The following is an 18,965-nucleotide window of genomic DNA, read 5'->3' as shown; positions in this document are numbered from 1 at the left end:
CCAGGGTGTTCATTGTCCCTCTCCCTGTCCCTGGCCACCAGGGTGTTCATTGTCCCTGTCCCTATCCCTATCCCTGGCCACCAGGGTGTTCATTGTCCCTGTCCCTGTCCCTGGTCACCAGGGTGTTCATTGCCCCTCTCCCTCTCCCTGTCCCTGTCCCCCAGGGTGTTCATTGTCCCTATCCCTGTCCCTAGTCACCAGGGTGTTCATTGTCCCTGTCCCTCTCCCTGTCCCTGGCCACCAGGGTGTTCATTGTCCCTGTCCCTATCCCTATCCCTGGCCACCAGGGTGTTCATTGTCCCTGTCCCTGGCCACCAGGGTGTTCATTGTCCCTCTCCCTGTCCCTGGCCACCAGGGTGTTCATTGCCCCTGTCCCTGTCCCTGCTGCAGGGAGGGGGCAGAGCTGGGGGTGCTGGGGGTCTCTGCCATCCCTGCTCCCTTATTTCCCTGAATTCCACCCAAACTGAGCCCAGCTCCTGATGCTGCTGCTCCTCTAGGCCTGGCCCTGCTCCTCCCTCCATCCCTGCTTGGGATGGGACCACCAGAGGTCGGTGACAGCCCCAGCCCTGCATCCCACCACCCACCTGGGAGGCTGTGGCCTCACACCTGGCTCCAGGTAAAGGCTGAACCCCCCCAGGTGCCTGCAGGAGCTCCAGGTGGGTTTGTAAAGGCCGAATCCTGAATCCCCACTGCAGGAGCTCCAGGTGTGTTTTAAAGGCTGAATCCCCACTGCAGGAGCTCCAGGTGTGTTTTAAAGGCTGAACCCCCAGGTGCCTGCAGGAGCTCCAGGTGTGTTTGTAAAGGCCAAATCCTGAATCCCCACTGCAGGAGCTCCAGGTGTGTTTGTAAAGGCTGAATCCCCACTGCAGGAGCTCCAGGTGTGTTTTAAAGGCTGACTCTCCATTACAGGAGCTCCAGGTGTGTTTTAAAGGCTGAATCCCCACTGCAGGAGCTCCAGGTGTGTTTGTAAAGGCTGACTCTCCATTACAGGAGCTCCAGGTGTGTTTTAAAGGCTGAATCTCCATTACAGGAGCTCCAGGTGTGTTTTAAAGGCTGAATCCCCACTGCAGGAGCTCCAGGTGTGTTTGTAAAGGCTGAATCCCCACTGCAGGAGCTCCAGGTGTGTTTTAAAGGCTGAATCCCCATTGCAGGAGCTCCAGGTGTGTTTTAAAGGCTGAATCCCCACTGCAGGAGCTCCAGGTGTGTTTGTAAAGGCTGAATCCCCATTGCAGGAGCTCCAGGTGTGTTTTAAAGGCTGAATCCCCACTGCAGGAGCTCCAGGTGTGTTTTAAAGGCTGAATCCCCACTGCAGGAGCTCCAGGTGTGTTTTAAAGGCTGAATCCCCACTGCAGGAGCTCCAGGTGTGTTTTAAAGGCTGAATCTCCATTACAGGAGCTCCAGGTGTGTTTTAAAGGCTGAATCCCCACTGCAGGAGCTCCAGGTGTGTTTTAAAGGCTGAATCTCCATTACAGGAGCTCCAGGTGTGTTTTAAAGGCTGAATCCCCACTGCAGGAGCTCCAGGTGTGTTTTAAAGGCTGAATCCCCATTGCAGGAGCTCCAGGTGTGTTTGTAAAGGCTGAATCTCCATTACAGGAGCTCCAGGTGTGTTTTAAAGGCTGAACCCCCCGGGTTCTGTGCAGGGGTGACCCTGGGGGCTGCTCCCCTGTGTTCCATGCCCAGGGAGGGACAGAGGCAGGAGCAGTGACCCCGTGGGGGTGACAGTGGCGCTCTTGGGGGAGCCGGGAAGGGAGCAGCACACGGAGGCAGCAGCAGTGTCCTTTCAGGTGTTATTTTTGTTTTTTAAGCCTGCCTGAGCGGCTGAGCCGGGTGGGAACACACCGAGGGTGCATGCAATGCCTGAGGGGCAGGAGAGGCCTCGGGACAGCTCCCGGTGCTGGCTCCCGGCGGCTGCAGGTGGTGGAGATCGGTCACAGTTGCACGATGGTGATGGATGGGCTGGAACCGCCTCTTCTGAGGGGGGAAGACGTCCCTCGATCGCAGGAGCAACCTCCGAGCCTGTGGCACCGGGAAACCCGTCAGGGTCTGCAGGGATCCTGCAGAGACCCCACAGAAATCCTGCAGAGACCCCACAGAAATCCTGCAGAGATCCCACAGAAATCCCACTGAGATCCCACAGAAATCCTGCAGAGACCCCACAGAGACCCTGCAGAGACCCCACAGAAATCCTGCAGAGATCCCACAGAAATCCCGCTGAGACCCTGCAGGGATCCCAGAGACCCTGCAGAAATCCTGCAGCGATCCCACAGAAATCCTGCAGAGACCCCACAGAAATCCTGCAGAGACCCCACAGAAATCCTGCAGAGATCCCACAGAAATCCCACTGAGATCCCACAGAAATCCCGCTGAGACCCTGCAGAGACCCCACACAAATCCTGCTGAGACCCTGCAGGGATCCCAGAGACCCTGCAGAAATCCTGCAGAGATCCCACAGAAACCCCACAGAGATCCCACAAAAATCCTGCAGAGGCCCCACAGTGATCTCACAGAGACCCTGTAGAGATCCCACAGAAACCCCACAGAGATCCCGCAGTGATACCACAGAGATTCCACAGAGATCCCACAGAGACTCCATCCCGCAGAAATCCTGAAGAAATCCCACAGAGATCCTGCAGAAATCCTGCAGAAATCCCATAGAAATCCCACAGAGATCCCGCCTGGCCCTGGAACCACCAGTGCTGGGAGCTGGGCAGGGAATGGAGCCCCAGCAGGGGCTGAGGGAGCTGGGCAGGGGCTCAGCCTGGAGCAAAGGAGGCTCAGGGGGCCCTTGTGGCTCTGCACAAGTCCCTGCCAGGAGGGCACAGCCAGGGGGGGTCGGGCTCTGCTCCCAGGGAACAGGGACAGGACAAGGGGAAATGGCCTCAGGCTGGGCCAGGGCAGGCTCAGGGTGGACACCAGCAGGAATTTCTGCATGGAAAGGGGGCTCAGGCCTTGGCAGGGGCTGCCCAGGGAGGTTTGGGGTGCCCATCCCTGCAGGGCTTTAGCAGCTGTGTGGATGTGGCACTTGGGCACTTTCTGTGTGGGTATTGAATGTAAAATCCTTGTTCATGGTTTGTGCTGGGCTGAGCTCTCAGGGCCTTGGTTTCACCTCTGCCAGGGCCTGGCTTTGGCTTTCCCATACCCAAGGCTGAGGCAGGGATGGCTCTGGACAAGGAGACCAAGCTCTGATCATTCTCCTTTCCTTGCTGGTTAAAGCTTTGAGTGGCTGGAACTGTTCTGCATCCCTGTGGAAGCTCAGGGAAGCTGTTGGACACCAGGAGGACTTTCCCCATGGAAAGGGTGCTCAGGCCTTGGAACTGCTCCTGGAGGTTTGCAGTGCCCATCCCTGGAGGGTTTCAGAGCCCTGTGGCTGTGGCACCTGGGGACAGGGGACAGTGGTGGCCTGGGCAGTGCTGGGGGTGGCTGGGCTCAGTGTCCCAGAGAGCTTTTCCAGCTTTTCCAGCCCCAGTGACCCCTGAGCCCCCTGGCCAAACCCGAGTGTGGCACCACCAGAGCGTCCAGCTGGGCCCAGAACTGCTGCCCTCGGGGCAGGGGCCAGGAACCTCCAGCTCCTGAGGCCAGGGCAGGTCCCCAGGGTGACTCTGCCGGCCCAGGTGAGGTCAGGGCTGGGGACAGCCCCTCCAGCAGCAGGCTCAGGAGCACCCTCTGGTCCTGGCACCACACACAGGAGGAACTCAGAACCCCTGAGGTTAGGAAAGACCTCTGGGGTCAGCAAGTGCAATCCCCACCTTGTCCCCACCTTGTCCCCTGAGTGACGCCTCCAAACCTCCCTGGGCAGCCCCTGCCAAGGCCTGACCCCCTTTCCATGGGGAAATTCTCCCTGCTGGCAGAGCCACCACGGTGTAAAGGGTTATTTTTGCTTTTCTTTTGTCCTTTCCCATTTTTAATGTAGGATCCAGGAGCCTGGCTGGTTCCTCTCCCTCATTTCTCAGGGGTCTCTCATTCACCCTCATTCTCTCGTGTGCTGGAGGCCCCTCTGGGCTCTGGGGAAGGGGAAATTGGGGCTCCTCCTGTCCCCCCCAGCCCTGGGGGTGGCAGGGTCACTCATGTCCCTGTCTCCAAAGCCTTTCAGGGGGTGAGGGAAAGCCTCACTCTGTGGCTGCCCGTGGTGCCTCCCCCTCCAACGCTGCAATTTCACTCCTTCTTGAGTTACCAGATTGTTTCCCAGATCAGGCAGGACTTGAATTTCTAATGCAAAAACTGCCAGAAAGGCTCCTGAGCCTCTCTGGGGCTCTCTCCTTGCACTGCTGGGAGGTGGGGAAAAGGGCAAATCCCCTTTTTGCACTTTGCAGAGGATGTTTGGTGGGAGCTGGTGCTGGGATCATCCCACAAAATCCTGCTCTGGATCCTCCTGGCCCTGGGGGATCAGGGAAAGGTCTCCAAGGCTTTCCCCTGCCCGGTGCCTGCCATCAGCAGGGAGAGGGAGGAGGTCCCAGAGGAAGGTCCCTGCTGTCCCCATGCCCTGCTGTCCCCTCTGCTGCACCCATGGCTGGAGTTTCTGCCTCCTGCCCGCGGGGAGTGCTGATGGGCATTGTGGCAAACTTCCAGAGGCTGTGGAAACCCGAGCCTGCTCCTCGCAGCTTTTCAGGTGGGGGAGATAAGGATCTCCCCGGAGACACTGCAGGCTCCAGCCCTGCCCCTCCTGCTCTCCCTGCACCTGTCTGTCTGTCCATCTGTTGTGCCTGCTTATTAACTCGGAGCCCTGCCTTTCTCAGGGGCAGACAATGTATTTTTGGTCTGTCTGGACAGGGTCCATCACCACGGGCTCCTGTTTCCTCTCCTTACTGAAGGGACCATAAAAGGGGAGAAGGGACAATAAAATGGGAGACAAGGCTGGCAGGGCTGGGGTGATGGTGTTTGCCCACCCTGGGGAGAGCTCAGAGCCCCTGAAGGGGCTCCAGGAGAGCTGCAGAGGGACTGGGGACAAGGCCTGGAGGGACAGGAGCCAGGGAATGGCTCCCAGTGCCACAGGGCAGGGCTGGATGGGATCTTGGGAATTGGGAATTGTGCCCTGGCACAGGGTGCCCAGCCTGGATCCCTGGCAGTGCCCAAGGCCAGGCTGGACACTGGCACACCCTGGCACACTGGGAGGTGTCCCTGCCATGGCACTGGATGGGGTAGGGTGAGTTTTAGGATCCCTTCCCACCCAACCCATTCCATAATTCTGAGGAAAACATCCTTTTGAGGGGAGGGATGGGCAGGTGGGACCTTCCTGGTGCAGAAACAGGACAAGAGCAGGAGGTGACAGGAGCTCAGGAGGTGACAGGAGCCCCAGGAGCTGCTGGAGGTGGGACAGGTGTCCATCCTTACCTGAGCTGCTGTCCAGCCTGTGGTCCCTCCTAACCTGCAAAGAGGGAAGAGCAGGTTAGCACGGGGAGCATTTCCTGTCCCACGAAATGAGGATCTGCCCCCAGCTCTTACTGCTGCAGGGGGACAGAATTCCCTTTGTTCCTGTGCCTTTTCTTCCCCCCCTGTGTCACAGACACGTTTTATCAGAAATCCTTTCCTTAGGATTTTTCCTCCTGAGAAGCTGAGAGGCCTCAGGAACAAAATGTAAATAACCAATGGTTATCTGCTGCTGTGGGATGCAACAGGAACAAAATGCAACCAATGGTTATCTGCTGCTGTGGGATGCAGCAGGTGGGTCTGGGATTGGTCCCATGTGGTTGTTTGTAATTAATGGCCAATCACAGCCCAGCTGTCTCAGACTCTCTGGTCAGTCACAAGCCTTTGTTATCATTCCATTCCTTTTCTATTCTCAGCCGGCCTTCTGATGAAATCCTTTCTTCTATTCTTTTAGTATGGTTTTAATATAATATATATCATAAAATAATAAATCAGCCTTCTGAAACATGGAGTCAGATTCTCTTCCCTCATCCTGGGACCCCTGGGAACACCACCACACCCAGGCACCCCAGAGAAGACCCTGCCTCAGTTTCCCTGAGTCCCCCCCAGCAGTTATTCCCACGCTGGGCTTTGATCCCAGTGCCCTCTGCCCTTCCAGGTGTCACCTCCCTGGCTGCCATGGTCCCTCCCTGTCCCTGCTGTCCTGGGCAGCTCAGCTGGGCCCAGGGTGGCCTCTCTGGTGCCAGGCACAGGGGCAGGGCTGTCCCCTCCTTGCCAGGGATGCCACAGGAGCCACAGACCCCGACAAGGACACGTCACTGCTGCGGGGTCACCTCGGTGTCCCCGTGCCAGGCTGTCCCTGCTCTGTGTGGGGGTGGCCCCAGCCTGTCCTGGCACCTGGGCACCTTCCCAGGGCTTGGCCCTGTCCCTGCTGAGCTGCCAGCTCGGTGTCACCCCAAACCTGGAGTGTCCTCTGGGGACAGGGGGATGCAGGAGCTCAGCTTTGCCCAGATGGGCAGGGGCATTCCAGGGAATCCCAGACTGGTTTGGGTGGGAGCTCAGAGCCCCCCCAGTGCCAGCCCTGCCATGGCAGGGACACCTCCCCCTGTGCCAGGGTGTGCCAGTGTCCAGCCTGGCCTTGGGCACTGCCAGGGATCCAGGCTGGGCACCCTGTGCCAGTGCTGGAATTTCAAACTGGGATATTTTTGTCCAGGAAATGTAATGGGCCAGAAAACTCTGCTGTTCCCACCAGTTCCCACCCAGCAGATCCCAGGTGTTTGGTCCCCCTTGCAGTGGTTGCAGGGTTACAGAACCCAAATGGGCAGTAAGGAAGGGACAAGGACGTGGTGAGTCTGAGGTGACACTGTCATGGGTCCATGTCTTGGCCCAAAGAGGAGCACAGAGCCTGGGGGAGAAGCAGCAGCACTTGGCCAGCTCCTGGCAGAGCTGCTCCCACCCCTGGTGAGCCCTGGCAGGGGGAAGGTGTGGATGCACAGAGCCAGCATCCACAGGGGGAGCACAGGGAGCAGCAGCAAGGCTGAGCTGGGTGTGTCACCCCAGGATGGGATGGAGGAGGCTCTGCCAGCTCCCAGCTGTGCCCCCAGAGCCTGGAGACCGCGGGGACACCTCTGGGGACACTGCTCTGCAGTCCCAGCCACGGGGGATGAAGCTGAGTGGCATTTGTTACAGGAATCAAAGCAGGAAATGTGTGTGTAACAAATCCCCGAGATTTCATCCCCCAAATCCAGCCCTGCTCCATCGAAGGTCAGCCTCTCCAGCAGGGAGGGAGGGCTGGGGTTCATTCACTGGGAATAAGATAAAAACACAGCAGGGAAATAGGAAATAACCACAGGAAGAAACTTGTGAGGAAGCCCAAGGATGATGCTGTCCCTCAGAGTGGCATTCAATGAAAAGAAGGTGGATTAGGAATGGATATTGGGCAGGAATTGTTCCCTGGGAGGGTGGGCAGGCCCCGGGTGCCCAGAGAAGTGCCCCTGGATCCCTGGCAGTGCCCAAGGCCAGGCTGGGCAGGGCTGGGAGCAGCTGGGACAGGGGAAGGTGTCCCTGGCATGGCAGGGGTGGCACTGGAGGGGCTCTGAGCTCCCTTTCCCAAGCCACCCACTCTGGGATGATTCTCTAAATCCGTGGCCGTGAGGACCAACCCCTCCCTTGGCCTGGGTGGGGTGCAGGGGCTGGGGACCCCCTGAGCTGCTTTTTCCTCTGGTTCATCCCAAAAGGAGAATGCTGCTGGGCCAGGGCTGCTGCCAGAGCTGAACCTGGGCTCCCCCCCTGCAGCACCCTGGCCACAGCTCCCTGGCTGTGGTGTCACCCCTCCCTGCTGTCCCCTCGCCACAGGGTCTGCAGCAGCTCCCCCAGCCCCTGCAGCTCCGTATTGATCATTCCTCGATCTCCCTGCCAGAGGCTGACCTCACCAGCTCTGGGACTGCAATAAAGTGCTTTTTTCCCTGGCAGGGACAGTATTTACATTCCACACCGAGGCTCTTGGACCCAGCTCTGCCCTTGGACACGTCTGGGCTGGAGTAATTGGGGAGAGTTAGTGTTCCATCTCTGCTCCATCCACCATCTGCCATGCCTCAGCCTCCCCCTGTCCCGTTTCCCATGCCAGACACAATGCATATTTGGAAAAAGCCGCGCGGATCATCTGCTAAGCATCTCAAATATTCCAGTGATGAGGAATGTTCTGGGGCAGAGAGGGTCCTGAGACTCGGTTCTGCTCTGAAAATCTCCTGTTTCAGCCAAAATCGAGCTCCCCACCGCGCTCAGCCGCGGGTGGGCAGAGGAACAGAGCGGTTCCAAACACCTGGGTGCTCTGCACAAGGCAGGGGATGGGAAAGCTCAGGGCAATGAGCTCTTCTGGGAGAAGTGCTGCAGCAGCTGAGCCAGCAGGAAATGTGTGTGTAACAAAAGCAGGCTCCAAAGTGCTGCTTTGTTGATGCTGGACTGGGCTTTGGCTCAAGCGAGACAAATGCCGGGGCTGATTCAGACCCGGCCAAGGCTGTTCCTCTGTTTGGGTTTGGAACATCCAGAGCAGAAGCCAAGAGAGCCCTGAGGGAGGTCCTGTCCCTGGGAGGAGCTTCCTGGTGGCTCCTGGAGTGCGAGGAGAGGAGCAGATCCCGGCCTTCCCTCCCTCGGGCTGCCCTGAAAACCCTGAGGCCACGAGGATCCCTCCCAGCTCTGGGATAACGCCTGGGATGGGCCACGGGTTCCTCAGCACAGGGGGAAAGCCTGGGACACCAGGGACACAGGGCTGAAAGGCAGGGACCTCCTGTGACAGGGGTGGCACTGCCTGTGGGATCCCCACTGGCACAGGGACACTTGTCCAGCCAAGGTCACTGTGGGATCCCCATTGGCACAGGGACACTTGTCCAGCCAAGGTCACCATGGGATGGATCGATCCCCATTGGCACAGGGACACTTGTCCAGCCAAGGTCACTGTGGGATCCCCACTGGCACAGGGACACTTGTCCAGCCAAGGTCACCGTGGGATCCCCACTGGCACAGGGACACTTGTCCAGCCAAGGTCACCGTGGGATCCCCACTGGCACAGGGACACTTGTCCAGCCAAGGTCACCATGGGATCCCCACTGGCACAGGGACACTTGTCCAGCCAAGGCCACCATGGGATGGATCCCCACTGGCACAGGGACACTTGTCCAGCCAAGGTCACCATGGGATGGATCCCCATTGGCACAGGGACACTTGTCCAGCCAAGGCCACCATGGGATGGATCCCCACTGGCACAGGGACACTTGTCCAGCCAAGGTCACTCTGGGATGGATCCCCACTGGCACAGGGACACTTGTCCAGCCAAGGTCACCGTGGGATCCCCACTGGCACAGGGACACTTGTCCAGCCAAGGTCACCGTGGGATCCCCACTGGCACAGGGACACTTGTCCAGCCAAGGTCACTGTGGGATCCCCACTGGCACAGGGACACTTGTCCAGCCAAGGTCACCATGGGATCCCCATCAGCACAGGGACACTTGTCCAGCCAAGGTCACTGTGGGATCCCCACTGGCACAGGGACACTTGTCCAGCCAAGGCCACCATGGGATGGATCCCCACTGGCACAGGGACACTTGTCCAGCCAAGGTCACCATGGGATGGATCCCCATTGGCACAGGGACACTTGTCCAGCCAAGGCCACCATGGGATGGATCCCCACTGGCACAGGGACACTTGTCCAGCCAAGGTCACCATGGGATCCCCATTGGCACAGGGACACTTGTCCAGCCAAGGTCACTCTGGGATGGATCCCCACTGGCACAGGGACACTTGTCCAGCCAAGGCCACCATGGGATCCCCATTGGCACAGGGACACTTGTCCAGCCAAGGTCACCGTGGGATGGATCCATTGGCACAGGGACACTTGTCCAGCCAAGGTCACCATGGGATCCCCATTGGCACAGGGACACTTGTCCAGCCAAGGTCACTCTGGGATGGATCCCCACTGGCACAGGGACACTTGTCCAGCCAAGGTCACCATGGGATCCCCATTGGCACAGGGACACTTGTCCAGCCAAGGTCACCGTGGGATGGATCCCCATTGGCACAGGGACACTTGTCCAGCCAAGGTCACCGTGGGATGATCCCCACTGGCACAGGGACACTTGTCCAGCCAAGGTCACCATGGGATGGATCCCCACTGGCACAGGGACACTTGTCCAGCCAAGGTCACTCTGGGATGGATCCCCATCAGCACAGGGACACTTGTCCAGCCAAGGTCACCATGGGATCTCCATCAGCACAGGGACACTTGTCCAGCCAAGGTCACCATGGGATGGATCCCCACTGGCACAGGGACACTTGTCCAGCCAAGGTCACTCTGGGATGGATCCCCACTGGCACAGGGACACTTGTCCAGCCAAGGCCACCATGGGATGGATCCCCACTGGCACAGGGACACTTGTCCAGCCAAGGTCACCATGGGATGGATCCCCACTGGCACAGGGACACTTGTCCAGCCAAAGTCACCATGGGCAGGGACTGGGCAGGTGACAGTGCCAGTGCTCAGGGTCTGTCCTGGTGAGTGCCACACTCTGTCTGAGCCAGCCCTGTGATTTCTCGCAGCCTCTGGAGCAGCTCCTCCTCCTCCTCCTCCTCTCTCACATTTCTGTGTAACACTGGCCCATGGCAGCTGCTGGGCACAGGGACTGGGGCTGGGAGGTGACATGTGACAGGTGCCACAGCACCTGCCAGGGGGCTGCTCTGCCAGAGCCACCTGCACCCAGAGCCATCCACCTGATCCAGAGCCACCCACCTGCACGCAGAGCCACCTGCACCCAGAGCCACCTGCACCCAGAGCCACCTGCACCGGGAGCCACCTGCTCCACCAGAGCCACCCACCTGCACCTGGGGACATCCACCTGATCCAGGGACATCCACCTGCACCCAGAGCCACCCACCTGCACCCAGAGCCACCCACCTGATCCAGGGACATCCACCTGCCCCCAGAACCATCCACCTGCTCCACCAGAGCCACCCACCTGCACCTGGGGACATCCACCTGATCCAGGGACATCCACCTGCACCCAGAGCCACCCACCTGCACCCAGAGCCACCCACCTGATCCAGAGCCACCTGCACCCAGGGCCATCCACCTGCACCCAGAGCCATCCACCTGCACCCAGGGCCATCCACCTGCACCCAGGGCCATCCACCTGCACCTGGGAACATCCACCTGCATCCAGAGCCATCCACCTGCACCCAGAGCCACCTGCACCCAGAGCCATCCACCTGCACCTGGGTCCATCCACCTGCACCCAGAGCCATCCACCTGCACCCAGGGCCATCCACCTGCACCTCGGTCCATCCACCTGCACCCAGAGCCATCCACCTGCACCCAGGGCCATCCACCTGCACCTCGGTCCATCCACCTGCACCCAGGGCCACCCACCTGCACCTGGGAACATCCACCTGCACCCAGGGCCATCCACCTGCACCTGGTTCCATCCACCTGCACCTGGTTCCATCCACCTGCACCCAGGGCCATCCCCCTGCACCCAGGGCCATCCACCTGTACCTGGGTCCATCCACCTGCACCCGGGGCCATCCCCCTGCACCCAGAGCCATCCACCTGCACCTGGTTCCATCCACCTGCACCCAGGGCCATCCCCCTGCACCCAGGGCCATCCACCTGCACCTGGGTCCATCCACCTGCACCCGGGGCCATCCCCCTGCACCCAGAGCCATCCACCTGCACCTGGTTCCATCCACCTGCACCCAGGGCCATCCCCCTGCACCCAGGGCCATCCACCTGCACCTGGGTCCATCCACCTGCACCCGGGGCCATCCCCCTGCACCCAGGGCCATCCACCTGCACCTGGGTCCATCCACCTGCACCTGGGGACATCCACCTGCACCCAGAGCCACCTGCATCCAGAGCCACCTGCACCCAGGGCCATCCACCTGCACCCAGAGGCCCCCGTGGGGTGCAAAGGGAGTCAGTGAAGCCCCAGAGGAGTGATCAGAAAACGCTGCAGAGCTCTGAGACACGTTTGTCCCCTCACCTCGGTCCTTCCCGTTCTGCAGCTTCTCTGTTTCTTCTTCGTCTTCTTCCTCTGCTTCAGGGGAAAACACAAAGAGGAAAAGCAGACATGAGACAGGGGGGTGAGAGGAGAGAGGCAATCCTGGAATTGTTGGGGTTGGGAAATCCCTCAGACCATCGAGTCCACTTGTTCCCCCAATTGCCAAGGCCACCAGTGCCCCAAGTCCCCAGTGCCACATCCACAGGGCCCTTAAGCCCCTTCAGGGGTTTTGACTGGTTTTTGACTGGTTTTTGACTGGTTTTTGACTGGTTTTTGCTGTTTTGACACAGCAGAGTGGGAGCAGAAGGTGACATTCTCCTGCAGGTGGTGGCTCTTATCTCATTCCAGCACTTCCCTGGGACCTGTGCAAACAGCTGGTGGCTATCCTGAGGGTGGAGTCACTGCTGCAAGGGCAGGGAGAGCCCCCAGTGAAAGGCACAGCTGTGATGTGTGCTGGGAGAGCAGGCCAAACCTCATCTCCACTAATTAAAAACATTCTGCGATTTTATTTATTTTGTTATTACCACATATTCTATGTGGTAACTGGAGGGGAATATCAAATGTAGGCTGAACTAAAGAAGTATGGTTGCACCATGAAGTCTGATTTTTGAATTTACTGTTATAGGGAGTAGCATCTTCAACTAAACATTGATTTTCCCCTGCATTAATTAAATTTGCAGGGGAATTAATTAAATAAAATAAATTAAATAGATAATATTTATATATGATATATTTTACAAATATTAGATATAATAAATTATATAATATATAAATATTATACATAATATTTATATATTATTATATAAAATAAATTATGTCTAATAATATACAAAATATTATATATAATATAATATTTTATATAACATTATATATTATATATTATATATTATATATTATATATTATATATATTATATATATTATATATATAATATATAATACATAATATATAAAATGTATATATATGTAATAAATTAAATATATTAATTAAATTAAAATTAATTAAATCATTAAATAAAAAAAATAAATAAATTAAATTTGACACAACAGGTCATGTACATAGAGCCAAGGATCTCCAATCCTTGAGGGTCTGAAGATGCCTTGGGAAGGTGAGGAACTCACTGTTCCCATGCATCCACAGGAACATAAAGATTATTTGGGGATGATCCCATAAATGTGCCTGATATTTGAATATCTCTTGGGATTGGCCAAACACCCACTGATTTTGGCCAAAAACCCCAACTAAACAGGTGGAAATGGTTTCTTGGGGGTCATATTGGACAAATGTTTGCTATCTAAACCTGAAGCATTAGCTGAAGTCACCCAAACATTTATTTTAGGTTGGCTAAAGCAGCTGGAGAATCAAAACAGCTGCAGAACCAGAGGTGTTTAGGGTGGATGTGACCAGAGGGGACCTTGCAGGCACGTCCTTGGTGGCTTTGAGAGCAGGATGGTGACATGTGGGGGTCACACAGCTCCAGTGGGTCCTTGAAGGGAGAGCTGAGGAGATCAGGCAGCTCTGGAATAACCAGGATTGTCACCTGGAGCTGAGGAGATCAGGCAGCTCTGGAATAACCAGGATTGTCACCTGGAGCTGAGGAGATCAGGCAGCTCTGGAATAACCAGGATTGTCACCTGGAGCTGAGGAGATCAGGCAGCTCTGGAATAACCAGGATTGTCACCTGGAGCTGAGGAGATCAGGCAGCTCTGGAATAACCAGGATTGTCACCTGGAGCTGAGGAGATCAGGCAGCTCTGGAATAACCAGGATTGTCACCTGGAGCTGAGGAGATCAGGCAGCTCTGGAATAACCAGGATTGTGACCTGGAGCTGAGGAGATCAGGCAGCTCTGGAATAACCAGGATTGTCACCTGGAGCTGAGGAGATCAGGCAGCTCTGGAATAACCAGGACTGTCACCTGGAGCTCAGTGGTGGGTCAGGAACAGCCAGCGTTGCCTTGGCTCCCTGCAGAGCAGCACCTCCTGAAGCAGCTCCTTTGGAGCTCAGGTGGAGCAAAAATGGAGTAAAAATGGAGTAAAAATGGGATCAGTGTTTGCCCAGCAGCCCTGGGAGTGTGAGAGTGGCACTTTGGTGTGGCTGTGGCACCTGGGGACACGGGGCAGTGGTGGCCTTGGCAGTGCTGGGGGAACAGTTGGACTCAGGGGCTTGGAGACCTTCTTCACCCTCAGGGATTTTGTGATTCTGTAGTTCTGTGACTCCACAGCTCCATCACAGAATCATGGAATACCCTGAGCTGGAAGAGACCCCCAGGTGCACGAGTCCAACCCCTGTCCCTGCACACACCAACACCAACAATCCCACCCCGGGCATCCCTGGCAGTGCTGTCCAAAGGCTCCTGGAGCTCTGGCAGCCTCGGGGCCGTGCCCATCCCTGGGCAGCCTGGCAGTGCCAGCACCTCTGGGGATGAACCTTCCCTGCTCTCCAGCCATCCCTGCCCAGCACCATGGCAGGAGAAGGTGCCTGGGGCCATCAGGGCATGCTGGGGAGCCCTGGGAGGACGGGGTGGGGCTGCTGAGTGTGTCCCCTCCTGGGGAACCCCCTGCTCTGGGCAGGGCAGAGACAGGGAAGGGACAGGGACGGGACAGGGACAGGGACAGGGCAGGGCAGGGACAGGACAGGGAAGGGACAGGGACAGGGATAGGACAGGGAAGGGACAGGGACAGGACAGGGACAGGGACAGGGACAGGACAGGGAAGGGAAGGGAAGGGAAGGGAAGGGAAGGGAAGGGAAGGGAAGGGAAGGGACAGGGACAGGGAAGGGAAGGGACAGGGACAGGGACAGGGATAGGGCAGGGACAGGGACAGGGACAGGGACAGGACAGGGAAGGGACAGGGACAGGGACAGGGACAGGGACAGGGACAGGGAAGGGACAGGGACAGGGAAGGGACAGGGATAGGACAGGGAAGGGACAGGGACAGGGACAGGGAAGGGACAGGGACAGGGACAGGGACAGGGACAGGGACAGGGCAGGGACAGGACAGGGACAGGGACAGGGACAGGGACAGGGATAGGACAGGGACAGGGAAGGGACAGGACAGGGAAGGGACAGGGACAGGGACAGGGCAGGGAAGGGACAGGGACAGGGACAGGGAAGGGACAGGGACAGGGACAGGGACAGGGACAGGACAGGACAGGGAAGGGACAGGGAAGGGACAGGGACAGGACAGGGACAGGGACAGGGACAGGGACAGGGACAGGGACAGGACAGGGACAGGGATAGGACAGGGAAGGGACAGGGAAGGGACAGGGACAGGGAAGGGACAGGACAGGGATGGGGACAGGGCAGGGAAAAGGACAGGGACAGGGCAGGGACAGGACAGGGAAGGGACAGGGACGGGACAGGGACAGGGACAGGGACAGGGCAGGGACAGGACAGGGAAGGGACAGGGACAGGGACACGGACAGGGAAGGGACAGGGACAGGGACAGGGACAGGGACAGGGATAGGACAGGGACAGGGATAGGACAGGGACAGGGAAGGGACAGGGACAGGGACAGGGACAGGGACAGGGACAGGGACAGGGACAGGGAAGGGACAGGAGAAGGGAAGGGAAGGGAAGGGAAGGAAAGGAAAGGAAAGGAAATGAAAGGAAAGGAAAGGAAAGGAAAGGAAAGGAAAGGAAAGGAAAGGAAAGGAAAGGAAAGGAAAGGAAAGGAAAGGAAAGGAAAGGAAAGGAAAGGAAATGGCAGGGACAGGGCAGGGAATCAAGGAATGGCAGGGGGAGAGCAGAGCAGAGCAGGCAGGGAGCTGCAGCCCCCCTGGATCCCAGCCCTCCCCACGCTGCAGGAGTTCTCTGTTCCCACAGCTCCCCATGGGACACGATGTGTGAAATCCTGCTGGCTCCATCAGCTGAGGATAACTCATGCTCTTCCTCATTTGCACAAATGACACCGTCTCAGACACTTCAGGAGAGCCTTCCCTGGTGTCTGCATCTCCTCGGGCACGAGGCTGTCAGCAGCTCCATTTTCATTTCATTCCCACTCCCTGGTGAGGCACACAGCTTTGGAGGTCCCTGGCATGGCTGGTGGCCAGGGATGGACCCTGGGGGTGGCTGGAGCTGCGTCAGGGGCTTTGGGATGGAGAGCGGGGAAAGCTGTGGACAATGGCCTCAGGCACAGGCTGGGATTGTTGGGGTGTCCTGGGCAGGGCCAGGAGCTGGACTCCATCATCCCTGTGCCTCTGACTCAGGCTATTCCACAATCCTGTGATTCTACAACACTCCCTCTGCTCTGGAAAGCAAAAAGGGACGAGTGCAGACTCCGGGCAGAGGTTTGTTCTCTGTGTTTGAGCCTCGGGGGCAGAGCTGAGGTGATTTATGGGGGAGCTGGTGGCCTTGGCACGGCCCTGCTGGTGCTGTGTCATCCATGGACAACTTTATTAACTCGAGCTGCCTCTGCTGCCAGGACATGGGGCTGGAGGGGGATTTACTGCTGGGCAGTGAGACCCACCCTGTTCATCCCTGGAGGCTCCACCACCACCATGGCAGAGCCTTGTGGGTCACCCAAAACGTGTGGGGAATTTGGTGCTGGCTCCAGCAGGGAGCAGGAACAGACACAGGACAATTCCCTCCCTCCTCATCACCAAAACCAGCCCAGAACAGAACCACAGCATCCTTCACCTTGCCAGAGGGCAAGAACAGACACAGGGCACTTCATCCTCAGCAGCAAAACCAGCTCAGAACAGAACCACAGCACCTTCACCTTGCCAGAGGGCAGGAACAGACACAGGACACTTCCCTTCCTCCTCCTCATCACCAAAACCAGCCCAGAACAGAACCACAGCATCTTCACCTTGCCCAAGGGCAAGAACAGACACAGGGCACTTCATCCTCAGCAGCAAAACCAGCCCAGAACAGAACCACAGCACCTTCACCTTGCCCAAGGGCCTCCACAGATTCCAAGCTGTGACTGCTCCCCTGTTTGTCACCAGCCCAGAGCACTGGTTTCAGTCTGTCCTTGGGCACCTCCAGGGATGGCACTGCACCCTGGAGAGCCCCTCTCAGAGGCTGACAACCCTTTCTTTCCATGGAGAAATCCCTCCTGGAAGCAGGATTTAGTGCTGGAGCACTGCATGGTCCCAGCCCTGCTGCTGACAAGGGCCAGGGGACACTTCCCTGGGAGAGGCAGGACCTGCCCCAGCCCCAGAGGGGTGTTCAGCTCCCCTGGCACGGGGAAGAGGCTCAGAGGGAGTAATTATCTGTTTTCCACGTCATTGTTTAACCACAAGGGATGAAAATGGCCTCCTGTACAGTTATTGAGATGTGGTTGCATCATCTGATGGGGAGTCGAGGCAGAGGGTCTCACCTGCTGCCCGGGTATTGCAGGAATTTGGGGACACTCACCCCAAAAACCTGCTCTGTCTTGTGACTCTGTCATTGAGATCATCACCCAGCATTGCCCAGGCCAGTGGTGCTGGCTATAAAAATGATTTGTCACTAAGGACATGCAACCTCACGTTACAGAAAACCCAGTTTCAACAGAAATGAAAGTTAATAGAAAACCAGCTTTAACAGGAAATAAACCTAAGGGCAAATCTTCAAGCTGTGGCTCCCAGCTCTCCTTGTGGCTCAGCCCTTACCTGAGTGCAGCTCCTTCACCAGCGAGGACATGGTGTTGGTGATGGAGTCAGCTGCCACCAGCAGGTCATTGCGCAGGTTCCTCCTCGTACCTGGCAGGGACACACGGAGCCTCAGCAGGGCTGCACTGCCACTGCCACTGCCACTGTCCCCAGGGCCCCCTGTCCCTGCCTGGAGTGGCTCCCAAAGCAGGGGACATAGAGGAGATTCACCCAGGGGCACACACAGCATCAGCAGGGCTGCACTGCCACTGCCACTGTCCCCAGGGCCCCCTGTCCCTGCCTGGAGTGGCTCCCAAAGCAGGGGACATGGAGGAGATTCACCCAGGGGCACACACAGCATCAGCAGGGCTGCACTGCCACTGCCACTGCCACTGTCCCCAGGGCCCCCTGTCCCCGCCTGGAGTGGCTCCCACAGCAGGGGACATGGAACTGGAACAGCCCCGTGTGCCCCATGCCCTGGTCACCCTGTGACAGTGACAGTGACAGTGATAGGGACACACACAGCATCAGCAGGGGCTGCACTGCCACTGTCCCCAGGTGTCCCCTGTCCCCATCTGGGCTGGCTCCCAAAGCAGGGGACATGGAGGAGATTCACCCCATAACAGCCCCTGCCCCATGCCCTGATCACCCTGTGACAGTGACAGTGACAGTGATAGGGACACACAGAGGGTCAGCAGAGACTGCACTGCCACTGTCCCCAGGTGTCCCCTGTCCCCATCTGGGCTGGCTCCCAAAGCAGGGGACATGGAGATGGAGATTCCCTCTGGAAAAGCCCTGTGTGCCCCATGCCCTGGCCACCCTGTGACAGTGACAGTGACACACACACAGCATCAGCAGGGCTGCACTGCCACTGTCCCCAGGTGTCCCCTGTCCCCACCTGGGCTGGCTCCCACAGCAGGGGAGTACAGGAATGTGGTTTTTGTCGATGGAGTGACAAAACTATCTTTTGTCTTTTTAAGAAGGAAATAAGTTTAGAAGTTTTTCTTTCTGATTAAGTGAAAAAGGTGTTTTATAGGGCTTGGGGGACTTCATTTTAAACTTAAGGATAGTTAATTGGGCAGGAGCTAAAAAGTCTTGCTCAGGCAATTTACTAGAAAAAGAAGAGAACTAAGAAACTGATGGCTTTTGTGAGGTGTTTTACCAGGGGCAAGAGGGTTTCTTGCACTTAGATTAGTTTTTCTCTGCAAAGAGTTTATTATTTTGCCTTTTATTAAAACTTTTTTGTTTCTAACACTGCCACCACAAAAACCATCTTGCTGATTCTATGCCTTCTAAGGCATAAAAATAAGCTGAGTTATCTTGGGTGTGAAATGAATCTCCAAAAGCTTATGAGACCTGGCTTGAAGAGACTCCTGTTTCAGGGGAGATGGAGATTGCCCCTGGACCAGCCCCGTGTGCCCCATGCCCTGGTCACCCTGGGACAGTGGCAGTGACAGTGACAGCCCCCGGCTGCTCCTC

General features: G+C 57.2%; 1 protein-coding gene across 6 annotated transcripts in view; it reads right to left on the bottom strand.

The window, feature by feature from the left end:
* Positions 1 to 1,770: 1,770 nt before the first annotated feature.
* DTNB (dystrobrevin beta) overlaps positions 1,771 to 18,965 on the bottom strand; it is a 177,199-nt gene continuing 160,004 nt past the window's right edge. For 3 of the 6 annotated variants that reach the window (XM_036405161.2, XM_036405165.2, XM_054518077.1), the window contains 4 exons: positions 17,508 to 17,597; positions 11,895 to 11,948; positions 5,329 to 5,362; positions 1,771 to 2,016 (listed from right to left, as the gene is read on the bottom strand). In XM_036405161.2, coding sequence (XP_036261054.1) covers positions 5,358 to 5,362; positions 11,895 to 11,948; positions 17,508 to 17,597 — 149 coding nt within the window. In that variant the 3' untranslated portion in view covers positions 1,771 to 2,016; positions 5,329 to 5,357. Of the gene's footprint in view, positions 2,055 to 5,328; positions 5,363 to 11,894; positions 11,949 to 17,507; positions 17,598 to 18,965 lie in introns of all 6 variants that reach the window. The other 3 variants (XM_036405162.2, XM_036405163.2, XM_054518078.1) reach the window with 3 other exon arrangements.

Source organism: Molothrus ater, chromosome 32, assembly GCF_012460135.2.
Source record: "Molothrus ater isolate BHLD 08-10-18 breed brown headed cowbird chromosome 32, BPBGC_Mater_1.1, whole genome shotgun sequence".
Classification (NCBI taxonomy): domain Eukaryota; kingdom Metazoa; phylum Chordata; class Aves; order Passeriformes; family Icteridae; genus Molothrus; species Molothrus ater.
Note: the sequence above shows the minus strand (reverse complement) of the source record. Positions and strands in the feature narration are given on the sequence as shown.